At 41.0% G+C, this 18,286-nt stretch overlaps 1 protein-coding gene across 1 annotated transcript in view; it reads right to left on the reverse strand.

The window, feature by feature from the left end:
* Positions 1-947: 947 nt before the first annotated feature.
* The window catches only part of IBTK (inhibitor of Bruton tyrosine kinase), a 62,368-nt gene continuing 45,029 nt past the window's right edge, over positions 948-18,286 (reverse strand). The window contains exons 19-28 of the mRNA XM_066612471.1: positions 17,789-17,849; positions 16,948-17,075; positions 16,057-16,169; positions 14,029-14,177; positions 13,335-13,486; positions 12,636-12,728; positions 11,673-11,819; positions 5,741-5,881; positions 2,841-2,973; positions 948-2,371 (exon numbers count right to left, since the gene is read on the reverse strand). Of these exons, the coding sequence (XP_066468568.1) occupies positions 2,246-2,371; positions 2,841-2,973; positions 5,741-5,881; positions 11,673-11,819; positions 12,636-12,728; positions 13,335-13,486; positions 14,029-14,177; positions 16,057-16,169; positions 16,948-17,075; positions 17,789-17,849 (1,243 nt within the window). The 3' untranslated portion in view covers positions 948-2,245. The remainder of the gene's footprint in view (positions 2,372-2,840; positions 2,974-5,740; positions 5,882-11,672; positions 11,820-12,635; positions 12,729-13,334; positions 13,487-14,028; positions 14,178-16,056; positions 16,170-16,947; positions 17,076-17,788; positions 17,850-18,286) is intronic.

An 18,286-nucleotide genomic window follows, 5' to 3' on the forward strand; every position in this document is an offset into this window, starting at 1 on the left:
TTTATATACCGCCTTTCTTGGTCGTCAGATTTCTCAGACTTTAATTCAAGGTGGTTTACATAGCCAGGCTGTTCTAAATCCCTGTTGGGATTTTTACAATTGAAGAAAGGTTCTGTCTTTCAAGAACCACAACATTTCAGATGGATCTTTTCCGATCTGGTATCACATTCTGGCCTCCAGTTTCCTCCCACGCAGGCTGACAAGCAGCTCCTTCATCTCTCACTTAAGGGCGGCCAAGACGCTTCTTCACTCACACCAAAGAGCAGGTGGAATAACTCAGCTTGGCTTGTCAGCTGCTTCAAGGTCTCACCATTCACGGTGCCAAGTTGTTGAGTTGTTGCTGAGTTCCTCACTGGGAGGCCCGCTGTCTAATGGATTTGTAGGCATCCACCAAAGTGTACGGTGGGATGGTTCCACACATATCTTAAATTGCTTCTCTTACATGTTCCAGTGTTGCAGGTTGACAGAGTTGTTGACAGACAGGTCAACTTGTTGACAGAGTTGACTCAGATCTCTGTCAACTATGCAGTTGTTCAGCGCAGCCTGGTGTAACACCAGCTGGCCCAGGAGATGGAGTTAAGATATACTGGAGGAGGCCTCTGCCAATCCTGTCCCCTCCCAGGACCAATCCTCCCCATTCTGCCCTCCTCCAGACCAGAAACACTCCCTCCCCACCTCTGAAATACTCTCCCAGCCCTTGCACCACTCTGCACTAAATTCACGTCTGCCAATGGTCGTGTCTTCATGCAGTGCTGGCGGGAAAGAGCAGGCCTTCCCACCAGCACTGCTTACACATGGGGTGTCATGAACTTGCTTTAAGGCTTGCTTTAAGGCACAGGGACTGCTGTGCCAGTGGAGATGCAAAATAGGATTGTGCTCTCAGAGCCCTCCCTGAAAGTCTACATTTGGGAGCTGCTGGCACAGGAAAAGAATTAAATACCAGTTAATTATTCTTCCATAGTTGCTTATTTTTATTTTTCTATCCAAAACGAAATGTTGACGCACAAAAATACACTAATCATTTCTGTATCATGTGTTAACTTGTGCTGTTCCATCATTTTGTTCTTTATTGCAGTTCTGCAAAAGCGTCACTTTTGGAGTTCACTTCAAAACAAACTACATTTGATACAGGCATCGATCATTCTATCACAGTACCAACACCACTCATTTGGGTAAATTGTTGTAGCTCCCATCTCTCCAAAGCTGGTAATTAAGTAAATCCATCTACAAGCTTCTCCCTTATATCCTTTCTCCTCACAAGACACCGGCATGTTATTTTTTTAGAGAGTTAGCAAATAATCTTTTATAAGTCTTTCCAACACACTACAACAAAAGAAAATCAAACCAAAATCAGGCATGGGTTTTTGAACACACAATACTGAAAACAAGTTACCAATGCATTTGTTAGGTATGAAGTTATCAAAATGCAATTGCCATTCATTTGGGAGCTTAATGAACATTTAATGAAAAGCTTGCTCTTTTTCTAAAATTTTGTAGCTGAGCTTGCTGCTGCTTACCCCATCCCATTTCGCCTCAGGACTCACCACAAAGTGCTGCTTCTTCCTGTTTGCTGTTGTGGGAGCTCACATATTTGGGTCCTTCAGAGGCTGTCCGGTACAACAATGCAAACACCCAAGCAACACAAAGGCTCATCATTTACATAAGGCATGATGGTTAGGAGTACTGTCCAGAGCAAAGAAAACTAGTACATACATTATGTATGTACATACATACACAGAGAAACACCTCACCCAGCAGAGATTAAATGCCATTGTTTCAAACAGACAGCATTGGTTTTTTTATCATTACACATAGAAACCTGAGGTTTTTTTAGGCAATCAAAATGTTTTTTAAAAATAATTTGGGTTGATCATTCAGTCTTATTTTATTTCAGAAAATGTATGCATCATTATGAGGGTTCAGTACTTGTTAACTAGAGAAGCAAATGCCTCGTTCTGTACCTTCTCCTAATTGATGCACACAAAAACAATTTTTAAAGCTCTACTTAAAGCTTAGTTTTAAGAATATGTAGTTTTAATTACAGGTTTACAAGAGTTACTCTGTGAAGGAACCAAGTTTATGCAATGCAGTTTGGTAAGGAAGGTATATTTGCAAAATAAGTAATATATTGAAAAGAGATGGACCAAAACTCTATAATAAGCTGAGAACCAGATCAACGCTAATGATATGCCACCCTACATCTGTGCAGGGCATTTGTATTCACAAAATCCGTAGCAAGTCTGCATCAATGCTTGTTCCACATAGGAGCTGCTATCGGTCCTTGTGGAGACCTTTCAACAACAACATATTCATCTGGGTTGCCAAGCGCTTGATAATGGATTAACAGATCCTGAATTGCACGTTCTTCTATCTGAAATGAGAAAGGAAGAAATGGGAGAGATGTTCTTTGAAATCTGGAAGAAATCAAGAATAAGGATGAACGTTTAGATAGCTAGAATAATGGTAGTCACTACATTCTTCAGTTTTACCAACACTGAACAGGTTTTTTCAACAAATTTGATAAGTTAGAGCCTAAAGAGAGTGCTTTACTTGCAATTCCATGTTCAGGAGGTTACAGTAAAAGGTTACTATATTACAGTAAAATGTAATACAACTTCTTTTGAAACGCTGCCAAAAAAAAAAAAAATTCCCCAGACACACAGATCTTCTGGTTCAGTTACATGATGAGGAAAATTGCCAGCTCAGTATAATTTGATTAAACTATGCTCAACTTGAAGGAATATAAGTTAACATCACAGTTAACACATCAGTGAGCACAAGACAGTCACTCCAATGGCTTTAATTAATACTACTTTACTGCAGAGAATATTTTCCTCTACCTGAATCAAAGCTAAAGGTTTCTCTCTACTTCGGATAAGAGCAGCTTCTTGTTGGAGCTCTTCCTCTACAATTTCTGCAAACGTGATGGGTGTTGCTGCAGCTGGACTCATCGAGGATGTTGATAACCAAGGACTGTGAGGTAAGTAATGCAAGAGATCACCCACTTGAAGATTTTTTTTCTAGTACACTTAATTTAAAACACCCAAATTACTTTTGACACTCCAACGGTGTAGGTTCACAAGAATGCTCATTCTCTGCCCTAAGAGTGGTGGCAGTTGTGCCTCTAGAACAGCCATATTCAACCACTAGTGTGCTGTGAGTGGTCCACAGGTGTGCCACAAGAATTTGGGGGAAGATCATTTATAAGTAGGGATGTGAGCCTCCCACTGGCAGCATGGTGTGCCTTGTTAATTGTCAAAAACCTGATGGTGTGCCTTTGACAGTTTTGATGCCTTGTCAGTGTGCCACAAGATGAAAAAGGTTGAAAATTGCTGCTCTAGAGGAGAAAGGTAATAACAGAAGAACTGCACATTATATTCTCAGAATGTTTAAAAATACTGTCAAATATGAAGCTTAGCAATTTTGCTGAGGAGTGTTAATACTTATTTTCCTCAGAATAAGGGTAAGTCAAACAGTACACTAACAACATGCTTGAGCATGCCCAAGCCCATTTTTCATCTCCAATCCCATCATTATTTGACATCAGTGGGTGCTTCCCACCTAAGACAATGGATGTTTCTCTCCATCCAGAGGGGAAATAGCAACCAAAGGAGAGTGGATCCAATCTGGATAAGGAGCATGGCAGAGACAAAGGGTTAAAGTCCCATTCCTCCCAATGGTTCTATTTGCAAAACTGAAAAATAAAAAAGCAGCACACCTGAGCCAATCCTGCAATTAATGCAACATGTAGTCTGGCTGTAAATATAAGTACAGGTGCAGCCTATTTACTCACAGATTTTTTTATCTTCGGATTTGTCTCAGAAATTTGTCTCGGTGTGGGGGGAACTGAAAGTCACACACACCTTTGCCTCCTTTGCTGGCTTCATTTCCAGGCAGCCCAAAACACTGCAAAAAGGCTCCGCCTCACCCAGGCAGGGAAATAGCCCTGGAACCATGGAAGAGGTTCCCCTTGTCAAGGAACAGTAACACTCTTGGAGCCCCTGAGCCTGCAGAGGCTGAAGAGGGGACGGAAAACCTCTGTAGCCAGAGCACATGCAGAAAGGTGGAGCTCTCTCTCTCTCTCTCGCTCTCTCTCTCTCTCTCACACACACACACACACACACACACACACACACACACACACACACACACACACACAGGGGCAGGTGTGGTAGCAACAGAGGGGATTGCTTTAAAAAAAACCAGGGAGTGTTTGCCCAATTCTCCCCCCCCCCCCGATGGTGCAGGCTCTCCAGCCTACAGAAACAAAACAGTCCAGCAAGCAAGCCTTTCCAGCAAGCAAAGCATGAGAAGGCTACAACCCTCTCCACACTTTCCTGGGAGTAAGCCCCATTGCCTACAATGGGGCTTACTTCTGAGTAGAAACGCATAGGACTGGACTCTTAAAAGCTCAGCATCCCACCTGTGAAAGGGGGAGGAGAAGGAGTGGAGGGGAGGGGATTGAGAACAGCTGCCTTAGTTTCTTTCCAGCCCCACGTGTCAGGCTGCAGCATATTTGCTTAACTCTATGGAATTTAGCTCAACATGGTTTTTGTTAATCGCGCCGAGTCATGGAACGGAACTAACTGGGATAAACAGACTCCACCAGTATATGTTTTGCTTGAATGTTTAGTAGGCAGCAATATGTCTGCACCAGCATTTTATAAGGTTTTTCCAACACTCATTCTGTTAATGCTGTAAACAGTCATTGTAGCTTTGAATTCATTTGTATAGAAAGGTTGAGATTATGAAGATAAAGGAGACAGACTGGCAAATACTCCACTTGAGGAACTTGTATGGATCAAAGTGGAGAAGGTTTCAAAATGACATTTTGAAGATGAACCATACACCTATAGATCTGGATACATGTAAACTTTTCACTCTCTTTCATATATTAGGTAGACTATAACATGAACATACTGTAAATGATTCAATTTTCCTCTTTGAATTTCAATATTTCATTTAGTCAACAGCCAAAATATCTGTCCCTCCTAGTGTGTCCCCCAGAGAGGATGGCCTTCACCTCGGCACACTGTAAGAACGCTTGTGTGGCTGCAATTTAGGCAAGGTAGAATCAACTATACACATTATGTTGTGCTGTCCTAGATATCAAGCGCTAAGACATCAATTTCTCTCTCCCTTGCTCAGTGCTAAAATAGGGCATTCTGAGAATGTTATCATTCAATTCTGACTGGCAGGTGATGTTGAGCATCACCTTTCAGTTGCACAGTTCCTAAACCCGAGTAACTTGAATAAAACTGTTATCAGTCCCAAGTAATCATTGAGTAGTTTGCATCACAGTAAAATTTGTAAAGTAATTGGCTTCTTTTCCTCCCCCGCCCTTTAAATAATATATGCATGCATAATGTAATGTATGTATATGTGTACACATTTATATTTGTGTATTGTTTTGGTTTCTATTCTCTATATGATATTTCACAGAGATGTTATTTATCAAATACCTATGCTGAATAAAGGTTTGATGAGCTGAGTGTTGAGTTGATTCAATTTTTACAGAGATGTCATAGTCAATATTTTTCATAGTATATTGCCCATCTGTATTTTATATCTGTATAAAATATACTGTATTTTATAAACAGTATAGTAATAGAATGTCCATCAACCTAAGTTAGATGCTATACGTTTGGATGTTTATATGGTTTTACACTGCTGTAGACACTCAATGCTTGCCAGAAAAGTGATTTACAAAGATTGGAAATTAAGATGTTTGATCTCTCACCTTGGAGACTTTTGAGACTGTGCATCCTCAATTCCTGTAACTGAAACTTTTCTAGAGCTGGTTCCCCCACCAATAAACTTTTCTTCCCCTACTAGGAGATCACGGAATGACTTTGGCACAGCAGAATGCAATGAAGAAGCCCTTTTTAAAAAAAGAAGATAAAGCCTGAAATTCTTATACGTATATAGTAGCATTAATAAAGTAGTATAATGTTTGTGTTCCATTAGACTAATATAATGAATCAAAGATTGCAATATTACAGAGTCCAGAGAACACTATGCAGTTACGGTTTGAACTTTCTAGGATTCTGAAGACAAGAAAAAGTATATATACCAGAGATATTTCCTTCTCTGTTGTAGATCTAACAAGGGCTTATCTCTATGCCCTTAACTACTCATGCTGCCACCACTTCCTATGTTTCTCATACCAAGTCAGACACTGTTTGTATGGGGCAGTGCCATTGTCCCCAGGTATTCACCAAATGGATGGGGGTGATTCTGGTGCACTTGAGAGAGCAGGATGTTTCCCTGTACCTCTGCCTTGATATCCTCTGAGATGGCCTTCACAAAATCAGGCAACCTGGAGGTGATCCTTCAAACTCTACCACAATAAGAACACTCTTTCCTTCCAAAGGATACAGCATTTAGGGGTATGTTCAGATACCAGCATTGCGCCTGTATCAGTCATAAGGACGGACAGCTTCCCTGGTGCATTCAGCACTCAAGATGTCCAGGACATACTTAAAGTAGTTATAAAGATTGTTGGAACTAATGATATCCGACATTTTCTGTCAGGGCCCCTATAAGTGGTCTCTTATCCCTGGCAACTGGAAATTCTCCTGCAGAGCCATGTTCCAATATGTCCGTCTAACGGTTAAGCAGTCCCTCCGCTGGTGAATTTTGAGAGCTCTCTCCAAAGGTGTAACATGAAAGCTGCGGGGGATGCAACACACCACAGATAGAATGAACCTTATTCAACATTGGTAATGACTCAGGGCACATGGTGCAAGCCACAGAGGGAATACCAAATCAACTGGTTGCACTTTAGGTGATGTGCCTAGCTCTCTTGGTTCCAACCTCCTCCAACACATACTGGTTCATATAACAAAAGCCTACTTCAGCAGGCAAGGAGCATTTCTTCCTGCACCTACCTACACACATGTAAGTAAGACTATTAAAGTGAGCTCAATATAGAGTTTATTTTCTTTAACCCATTTTTGACAGGCCAGCAGGTGTACACATTTGGTCCCTGTTGCATATATGCAATGTTGGGCTGAAATGGCTTCAAACACCACTACGTAGCCTTCATTCACCCAAACTGTGAAACTGGAGGTTTCTGTTTTTGGCAAAAGAAGTAAGTATGGTTTAAGATATATTGAGTCTCCATGTCAACCAAAAAAGTTCCAGAGGGTCCCACACCCATCTGGCATACTGTCTTGCCAGAAGAGCTGCTGCATTTCCAAGACAAGTATCTCGTTTCACTGCAAAACAAAAGTTCTGGAGAATGCCACATACTGCAAGCATGGAAACCTCACTTCAGTGCCAATGCATGCACAAGAGCTCCTTTTAGACTTTCAAAATCAGGGTTATGCCATAACTCAACATGGCTAAAAATGTACAACCTCTTTTTCTTCACCCTTATAGTAAAAAATAATGAGAACCATATTTGTTAGTAATTTTTGTCATCATGCCAGTAGTAGTAAGATATATATTTCTTAAGGAAATTTAAATGCTTAAGTAAATCTCACTTTCCAAAGAGTCAGTAGTATGGCTTTTTAATGTCATTATAGATTTCACTCTGATTGTCTGCTTAAAACTCTTGGGCTTTTGCCATTTTCCATTTTTGCAGCCAGAGGAATGTTGGCAAAAAGGTTTTGGTCATCTATGCCCATACAAAAATTAACCAGAATTCATTCTGCAGCTCAAGTTCTACTGGCCTATGCCATGTGGTGAAGTGGGCAGAGTTTTGGATTTTCGGTGAGCTGAAACCCCCATTCGGCTATGAAATTTCCTGAATGTTATTCAGTTATTTTTCAGTTTACCTGCCCTCATAGAGCTGCTTAGGAAAAAAAACCCAAATATCCTTGAGGAAGGGTAAGATACAAATGTGATAAAACAACAAAAAGCAATGCCCAGGTATTTTACTTGCTTAGTGTAAATAGAAAAAGTCAGCTTCGTTTGGCATGTACAAAACAGGCCCCAGCTTTAATTGTTAGCACCACTAGTTAAAAAGGATCTCTAGCAGCACAGCTAGAAAAATCTGCCCAACAGTTTGGTGATCTGCTTCCTGGCTAGACAATACAACGCCAGCTGTACCAAGAATCTGACAGTATATCATAGCTTCATATTTTCAGCTTGGAATATAAATACAGACTGCTATAGGTTATACCCTTTAACATTATTAAAAGGAGCCTTACATTTAACCCGGCAAACTGTGGAACATATGAAAACTTTTCACATGGGGGGGGGAATCCTAGACCAGGGGTGCCCAAACCCTGGCCCTGGGGCCACTTGCGGCCCTCGAGGGCTCCCAATCCGGCCCTCAGGAAGGCCCCAGTCTCCAATGAGCCTCTGGCCCTCTGGAGACTTGCTGGAGCCCACGCTAGCCTGATGCAACTGCTGTCAGCGTGACAGCCAACCATTCAACCTCTTGCATGAGCTGTGGGAGGAGGGCTCCCTCCACTGCTTGCTGTTTCACATCTGTGATGCAGCAGAAGCAGCAAAGGAAAGGCTGGTCTTGCTTTGTGCAAGGCCTTTTATAGGCCTTGAGCTATTGCAAGACCTTCATTCATTTGTATGTTGCATCCCTAATATATTCATTTATGTAAATTTATTCAAATTTGAAATGTAAATTAATTCTTTTTTCCCCAACACAGTGTCAGAGAGATGATGTGGCCCTCCTGCCAAAAAGTTTGGACACCCCAATATAGACTGATGCTTCTCTGATTAATGTCCATGTTTGAAACAGATTTTACATCCTATGAACATAAACACCTAGCATTAGGAGCACTTTCCTCATCATTTGGCTGTCTATAATGTTTCTCCAAGTGAAACATCGCTAGATGTTCTTGAAATTTACAAGAATCTACTACTGGCAGTGGTCTATTCTTTCGTTACGGGCACAGCTATTATACCTTCTCAAAAGCAGTGGTTTCCTTCCAAGACTTGTCAGTGATCTGCCAGACCACCCCCACATGCTATGGAACAGAGAATCTTCTTGGCCTAAACACTGCAGAAGGAACACACTTCCTCCTTTACATTTTAAAAATCAGCTTTTAGCCTGAACAAGCACCACTTCTGCAAAGCAAAAGATTCATATATTACAGCTCTCCACACACACAAAACAGTTGCTCAAGCACAGTTGTGGACAAGAGTCTGTACATCAAATTTGGGGCATGAAGAGAGAGCTTTCTCATACCAGCTGCTGAAAATATTGTTCTGAAACGATTGCAGATACCAAATTATAACCCCAGGGAACTGCAGTTCACTTGTTCCTTTGACACTGTGTATTTACATATGGATAGATTCCCTTTGAAAAACATCTGCCACATAATGCATTGTCAAGAACATGGTTCTGTGGGCTGGCACTTTCTCTGGCTTTTAGTCTTTCTGGGTTGGGGTTATATGCCAATCAACTGCGAGCCCCCAGCTCTTCTTCTTAACATGCTTGCCTTTCTGGAGGCTGCATTCCAAAATTCCCCCACAACCATTCCTTCTTACAACAGAACTTATTCTTATGCAAACTGGTAGCCACCGCCACCACTTCGCTGTCTAGCCCCCCTTTCTCAGCCCAGAGAAGACATGTGAGATGCTCCTCATAAATTTTACTTTTGGTAATGTGTCTGATTGGTTTGGGTACTGAATTTAGCTAGGTGTGTATTCCCTTCATCCAAGTAACCACTCCAGTGCAAATCTACTTAAAAGAATATATTACAAAGAATAAGAATACAAGCAGAGCATAAGCCCTCATAAAGATAAAAAGGCACGTTAAGACGATAGCACACAATAACCAAAATGAGAAGTGCTAAATAACCCTAATACACTTAACCTTGATTTGGTTTTGTGAGGCAATCTTCTATCTATAAATCTAGCAGTAAAACTGGAGTTCCCTGCCTCCCTCCCTCGCAGCATCTTCCCAAGGACGCAGAAATGGCAAAAAACAAAATGGCCCTGCTGTTCCCCTCTTTTTATAACTCTCCAACTGACAGAAAACATTAGGATGATGCAATCTCTACTTTCATGCAGTTTGGCACATAGGCAATCCAGGTGTCTGATTAGAAGAAGTTATTCTCATCCTATGACCTGTAATAAAAATCAGAGGCCTCCTGATTTATTTTTTAAAAGGCTTTCCTTTTTTAGGGAAAAAAGTCACACCTTCACTGCCTCTTGTTTTCAAGCTGTGCCAGATCTTCTTTATCTCTAAAGTTTCTCTCTGGCACCAAGGGAGACTCTTCAAGACATAAGGCAGGACTGATCTGCTAAAACTTACAGCTTCCCAGCTTTGATGTTCCTCTGGGCATTTGAAACTTTGGCACTGGCAGTAAATTCAGGCTCTCACCTCTGGAGTCAGAAGTTCACTGGAGTGTACCCCACTGGAATTTCTACCAGAGCCAGAGATACCTCTAAATCAGTGGTTCCTAAACTCCTGCCCCTTTAAGACATGGTTGGGATCCAACAGAGGATCCATAGGTGATTGCATGTCACTTCTGGGTTCTCCCCGCCCCCACTGCCATGGTCACCTAATATCTGGAAGAACTGGGTAAGTAAGAAGCCCTGTAAAAACCCCTTCCTTACTTCCATGTAATCAGTGGCAGAAGTGAGGAGAACCCAAAAGTGACGGATGCCGTCACCTACAGGTCTCTGTCACCACCTGGTTTAAGGATTTTTTGAATGCAGTATCTGGAGGGGTCGCAACCCCCAGGTTGGGAACCACTGTTCTAAACCTATGTAACACAACCTCTTTCAACAACAACAACAAGTCGGTATTTATATACTGCCTTTTTGGTCATTGGACTTTATTCAAGGCGGTTTACATAGGCAGGCGTTTCTAAATCCCTCAAGGGGATTTTTACAAACACAGAGGTTCTCTCTTTCAAGAACCAACAACATTTCAGAATGGATCTTCCTGGTCTGGTCTCACTTCTGGCCTCCAGTTCTCCCACGCAGGCTGACAAGCAGCTCCATCTCTCACATGGAGGGCAACCAAGACACTTCTTGCTCACACCAAGAGCAGGTGGAATCACTCAGCTCAGCTTGTCAGCTGCTTCAAGGTCTCGCCATTCTCAGTCGTTCAGGGAGCTGCCAGTGTCCTCGAACTAGCGACCTTCTGATGTTACCTTTGGGCTAACGGAGGCTCTACCCTCTCGATCAGACATCCTGCCTTTCAGGGTTGATTCTAACTCTCTTTAGATGTTACTCTATTTTACTTTTCCTAAATTCTATCCTCTTCACATGTGTGAGGTGGACATAATATATCAGAGCAATATCCCCACCTGAGATTTAGCTTTACATTAAGTGGTGCAGAAGTTTCATATATATTAATTTTCAAATAGTGATTCTTTGTCAGTACTTGATGATGGGTCATCAGGAACAGATGGATAAGAATCCAAAAATCCCAATTCAAAGTTACCTCTGCTACATTTTAACTACTGATCTTCCCTGCTGTTCAATAGTTTGCTGCTATTTATTATTATACTGTATTTCATTATTTTATTCTACACTTCTGGAAGTCCCTTTGGTCTCTTTGATAAAGGGTGGAAACGAAATGATTTGAAATAAATAAACAGCTTTACTGGCCAACTGCCTCAAGGTTTCTAAACCAGCGCAATATGCAAATTCAAGTCACAAAGAAGAACAGGGTATCCTCGTAGGCTGAAACAACACTTCAAAAGGTACTGACTTCAGTCACGAGGGATGTAAACATGAAGACGTACCACACATTTCCCAGCACTGTAGCTTTTGGAGGCATAGGTGGTTGCACAGCTGTGTCTGGCACAATCTCTGGGCCGTTATCCTTCGCAGCCATGGCAATCAATTTTCTTTGCTTCTGAGAAAGTTTGCTTCCATGAGAAATGGGTTTACTAAAAATTGAAATAAAGCAACATGATATTAGCCCACCATAACACATCACCTAACCCAGGGATATCAAACTCATTTCATACAGAGGGCCAAACAGCATTCATCATGCCTGCTGAGGGCTGGACGTAATGCCATTAGGAAGGAAATGATGTCATTAACCAGGTCATAACAAAAAAAAAAAAATAAGCACTTTCTCACTTAGGAACAAATTAGCTGCAAATAACAGAAGAAAAAATATACAAATCTTGATCATATTTCAAGATATGGGAAAACCCAATTTTCATGTGGGCTGCCCTATCAACAGTAATAGCTTTGCTCAGCAACTGAGAGCCTGAAAGTCAGGTAAAAAGCTGCCAAGGGCCACATCCAGCCCCTGGGCATTATGTTTGACACCCCTGACCTAACCAGTTCTAAATAAAATACCAACATATAAGAAACGGCAAGATGGGTTTTCACCCTCTTATGTATGTCCTAGACTTACAAAAGCAGAGGAAGACTGGCTTTCTTAGATTGGTAACATGGTATAAATAATGAGCCTAAATTTTTTCATGATGCTTCCAGTTCTCTGACATTACAGTCATGCAAATGTTAATTTTGTTAAATATGTTAAAACAGTATTCACTATTAGGGTGTAAGACAGAGACTATAGTATCACCATATTTTGTGTATGAGAATAATGCAGACAAGAATGTATGCTTCAACACACAAATATTAACTTCCAAAATAACGTGTAAAGCAGCTATGAGGGCTTTAAAGTAGGCTAGGATTTAGATGAATAGCTCAGCCTTTATTTTATTAAATCCTTGTATTTTACTAACCCTGAATTTATCTTTGGCATGGTTCCACATATCTCTTTGTTTTCTTCAATTTCCATAATGGTTCTTAAATCCATCGCAGGAGGACTGGCAGGACTGAATGAAAAAAAAATTATAAGTTGTTACTTCTGAAGAAATCCATTTTTACTTACATTCCAGTTGCCAAATGCCACTGAAATTTTCTATATCTTGCATACATTTTGTAATCAAATGTATAATTTATGTGTACTTCCTCAATTATGGCAAACCTCAAATAGAATGTTTTCGGACAAACATTTTATATATGTGCATATTTTTCAGGACACACACCAAGGACACTTTTAGGTCTACTACTTAGAATGCTGAACAAGATACTTTAAAACCCCTGTGTTTTCGCCAATGTGAAGCTTGGTTACTTTGCTCTAAAAATCTGCTGTGACTCTAGATCTTTAAAATTAGCAAATTTAAGCTGCAGCTAAACACAGCTAGACTAGCAATAACTTCTGCTGAAAGAAGTCAGCTAGCACCTTTAGTGTACAGTCACATTACTTTTGGCACATTGATCACAACCACCAGACAAGAATTGAGCCATCCAAGCTTCAGAGAAATATGTTAACAACTACCAGCAGTTATACACAAGCAATGTCTTTTAGTGTGAGAAGCTCACCATATTAACTTGTAAGGGAACAGCCTTTGACAAACATGGAAACAAATTAGATATACCTGAAAGAGCCAATCACCCAGCTGGCATTGATGTTTTTGTTATTAGAAATGCACCATGAAGGAGATCTTTTATGCACTGGTGTTCCCTCACATATTTTCATTTCTTTATTGGCAGGTGGAACTGTATTGGAAATACACATTTTCTCTTTCACCTGAAATCAAAACACTTAAGTTATATGAACTGTTCTTCAAATATTAATAAATGCAATCCATTTTGACAATAAGTAGTATTAGCATTTACAGATGTATGGAAGAGATGAACACGTCATGCATTTAACTTCTATTGGCTACTTTACGTATGTCCAAGGATTTGGGGTGCATCTACTGGGGCTTTTTCACCTTTCAGTATTGCCCCTTGTATCACATACGTATAATTTTTGAAATGCTGGTGTCAACACGATGGATTAATATGATTTTTTAAAATATGAAGTTGATAACTGGATAGTGCATCTCTTACAGTTACAGTATATCTTCGCTTAAGTGTATTTCTTTCTAATCACGAAAGCTTTATGGTGTATATCTTATTTCTCTTCCATGACTGTTATATCACAAAACCAAGCAGATAATTTGGGGGGGGGGGGAAGGGGAACTAGCAGCAAAAGATTGCAGATAATATATCCCTAACAAAACTAGAAGTTTTGTTTTGTTTATTTGAGTCGCACACATTAAAGCAACAAGGTGAATATGCTCTCACCTCAGCTCTCTCTGCATGGAACGCTGCTGTGAAGTCAGGGGACTGCAAGTCTCTGGGACTGCTCACTCCCACATAGCTACCTTCAGAATCTGATGTGAGCATTTCAGGGAGGGATTCAACAGAGCTGGCTTTATCCAGTTTCAGTATCCCTACATATATTGCAAACAAAGCAAAACAAAGGAGATTAATCTGTGTAACACAAAATAACTTGGAGGTTAACATTTCATTCTAGAACTATTAACTCTTCCAGTATGCCAAAAGTTTCTGCACTGACATCAGGGCAATGCAGCTCCGAGGTAAGGGAACAAACATTCCCTTACTTGGAGGAGGCCTCCATGAGCGACACCCAACTGCAGGATGCAGCACATGTCCCATTGGCACCGCTATGCCAGTGCTGGAAAGCACTGATATAAGGGGTTAGGACTGCGCCCTATGTAACCTAGCTACTTGACCAAAAACATTCTGGCCTAGCCCTAGCCTGCTATGCACTTAAAGCACTCCTATTAATGACAAATTTCCCTCATCCTTCATCAAGCAGATGGCACTCAAGTCTCAGCTCATGCACTGCTGTACTTTCTCAGAAATAAAAGGGCAGCAGACAAAGTCCCACCATTTAGCCCTCTATCCTAAAAGGGGAGATTTGTACTTACCGTGAATCCCCCTTATCAGTGGTCTCCATGTCCGGATTAGTCCTTACAAGTGGGTAGCTCCTCCCTCTCAGGTAGGCAGGCCAGAGTCTTTTGGTCATCCTGAGGGGAGGGGCCGCCTGGACTCCCCAGACTGTCCAAGCATGAAGAGCCCTGCCCCTGACGCCAGATGTCTCATGTCCATCCGGAGGCACTGTAGTGGCGGTCCTCTAGTGTCACGTGCTGAATTGCGTGTTGGCTCGGGGGATGAGTGCAGAATGGGCCCAGGTGGTGCGGGGCCCTACCCCAGGTCTATTGCTACTCTGCGCTGTACTGCGTCCCCCTGACTTTACGATTCTAAAATTCAAAATAGGTTTGGCTACCTTGCTTTAAAGCAGGAGCCTCCAGGCAGGCTGCTGGTAAAACAAAGGAAAATTTTCTTAAGGGACAGCAGCAGTTCTTGCCTGCTGGAGAGTTAGGAAAAAGTTTATTAAAGGGACAGCAGGCAGTATTGCCTGCTGGAAGGCTGGAGAGTTAGTGAAAAGTAAAAAGAATAAAATACCCTCTTAGCTTCTCCAGTGGGGGGGGGGGTTCAGAAGGGGGGGTTCAGCAGAGCTGAACCCAGCTCTGTCCTGCTTCGCAGGGGGACGCAGTACAGGGGGACGCAGTACATAGCAAAGTAGCAATAGACCTGGGGTAGGGCCCTGCACCACCTGGGCCCATTCTGCATTCATCCCCCGAGCCAACACGCAATGCAGCACATGACACCAGAGGACCGCCACTACAGTGCCTCCAGATGGACACTGGAGACATCTGGCGTCAGGGGCAGGGCTCTTCATGCTTGGACAGTCTGGGGAGTCCAGGCGGCCCCTCCCCTCAGGATGACCAAAAGACTCTGGCCTGCCTACCTGAGAGGGAGGAGCTGCCCACTTGTTAGGACTAAGATGCACATGGAGATCCCACTGGAGAATGGTATCTTTAATAAGGCCACTGAACTCCTAACAGGAAACAAACTCTAGGAATAAGCTGAACCTGTAACATATTACTGTAATTGCTCCCTAGTGGTTGCTGTAGCCTGTGCTGGGGCTACTATTGCAGAACTCTAAGGAGTATGCAGCTAGCTCTTACAGAGCCACGGAGACATTAGCTGCTACTAGGGACTGTGGTTTTTGTCTCCTCTTGCCACCAACTCCTTTGCTGGCGCTGAATGTATATGCTACTGTTTTTGATCAGGCCATGTTTACCTCCAACCAGAACAGTAGGTATGAGAAGTGCCACAGGCATCTATGGCCATAGGCCCCACAAATTGCTCAAAAGAAAAAGATATAAAACAAACTACACATAAATTGTATGAATGTAACCTCCAAATCTGCATTATAAAGCAATATCATTCACCACTAACCTGTTGAGGGTGGACTCTGAATAATATCCGATAAATTATATCCTCCTGAGCTGTCCGACCGTCTTCGAGGCTTCTTTTTAGCCTTTGCTTTCGCTTTTTTGAGAAGGGCTTCCCTGGTTCACACACATACACTTAGATTTCATTCACATTTAGAATTATGGCAACAGATAGCATGCTGATTTCCTTATTACATTTTCAAAGGTAAAAACTTTCCCAACATAAGGATAACATCTTTTCCTAATACAATCTTTTAAAAATTATTCTGATGGCACTGAAGATTTCTCCAGAAGTCTTCAACATGCCTTTTGCTTTAATCGTTATCCCCTTTTCTTGCTTATTTTGAATGGGTCAAGAATAATCTTTATAATAACCAGAAACACAAAACAGCATTTTCAAAAGCAAACTTCCATAATACATCATGATCCCTCAGCCTATGACTCAAAAGTCATCTTAGTTGTAACAACTAGAAGAAGGATAGTTTATTATTTACCGGCAAGAACTCAAAAGGATAGCCTAAGTTATCCTTCTGCTTATAAGGGATCTGAACAATGAAATCCAAATGGAATCCTGATTTGGCTCTGCACTTGCACAACATGTTATGTTTAATGTTACACATAAATTTGTCAATCCCTCATAGTTGTACAGATTTTTCTAAACGCACTGAAACTCACAGTTTTTGTTTTCTAAAACTCACAGACTAAATGCCACCTTATTTCCACACATGAATTTTAGGATGCAACTCTCTTAATTTTTTTGTGGTTTTCTGCCACCAATCCACATTTCTCCATTCCACTTGAGAATTGAGAATTGAATTGGATAATTGAATCTCTGAAAACACAGTGGCACAGTAGGCCAAGAGATCAGAGAAATCAGGAAAAAAAATAATCTTACTGAGTAGCTTGCTCTGTACTTAATTCTTCTTTCAGGAAGACAAAAGTTTCTCCTTTCTCAGGTTCCAAAGAACTAATATCAGGCCCATACTGATAAGGAGTTATTACTCTCCTAACCATTGCTGGAATCTGTAACATCAAAATGATTTAAGCTAGACACAAAGAATAAGTAGTACTGAAGACATTTCTGAAAACCTGTAATTCTGTCTTTAGGAACACCCATTTTCAAGCAGGGCAGAAAAGAGAACTCTTACATACTGAATTAATCTAATGATACACATTTATGCAAGTCTTTATAGAATATCTGATAGAGCAGAGTACACAACCTCACACTTACACAGCCTTCAGGCTTACTCAGTAAAAAGAATGTTGATTATACATTTTCATTCATTTTTACTTGCACCATTTTAAAAAGCTTTATAAACAGCATTTTAATGCCATATTCAAAGAAGGTGGTGAGATAGGATTTTAACTAAAGCTACTTTTAAAGTAAATAAAATGGTCCTGGTAAATAGCACATAATTGACTCATAGGGTTAGAAACTTCTCACTCTTGTATTAATAGACAGATACAAGAGAAGTCCTGCTCTTGTCTGAGTTACATTACTTTTTAAAAAAATAGTGTAGCCTAATGCACATTCTACCACATTTTCTGCGACACCAATAAAAGTGTGGGACACACAGGGCTACATGATTAGTGAATAAGTTGGTAAAAAAATTGTCAGAAAAACACACAAATAAAAATTACAACATACTTATGGATTCAATACCTGTGTCCAAATTACTGGTTAAAAATAATCAAACATTACTGGTATAATTCCTTTAATAAATGATAGGCCTTACCATGTTTCTGTAAGAAACAGAAAGATCCTTCAGAACATCATCACTTAAAACATCCAGAGCCCTAAGGAAAACACACATTAAAGAGAATTCACGCTAGGCTCAGTTATGCACAAGTAACTGACATGAAAGGCAATCATCTTGAGTTCTACACATGATATAAGACCCTAAAAGTGTGGTGTACTTTTATCATACAATGGATAGACCAATTCTAAGCAGATGGGGCAGATACAGCTCTTGCAGGCCCACTAAGTATTGTGAACTTTTTCTTTCCTCCAAGGCTTAAAGATAAGCAATTCCAATTATGTGATGATTCCCTTGAGTAATGTTACAAGCACAGGCATACGGAAAAAGTCAAGCTACAACAGCACTCCGCTTAACATTCCCTGAGATCGAATAGCAAGCAGACTAGACCCTAAGGACAGTTGTCAAGGAGAGAACTCAGAGACATTTGGAAGGAAGATGCTACTTAAACCATGCTCAAGACAACAGTTGAACAAG

Source organism: Tiliqua scincoides, chromosome 1 (assembly GCF_035046505.1).
Source record: "Tiliqua scincoides isolate rTilSci1 chromosome 1, rTilSci1.hap2, whole genome shotgun sequence".
Taxonomy (NCBI): Eukaryota; Metazoa; Chordata; class Lepidosauria; order Squamata; family Scincidae; genus Tiliqua; species Tiliqua scincoides.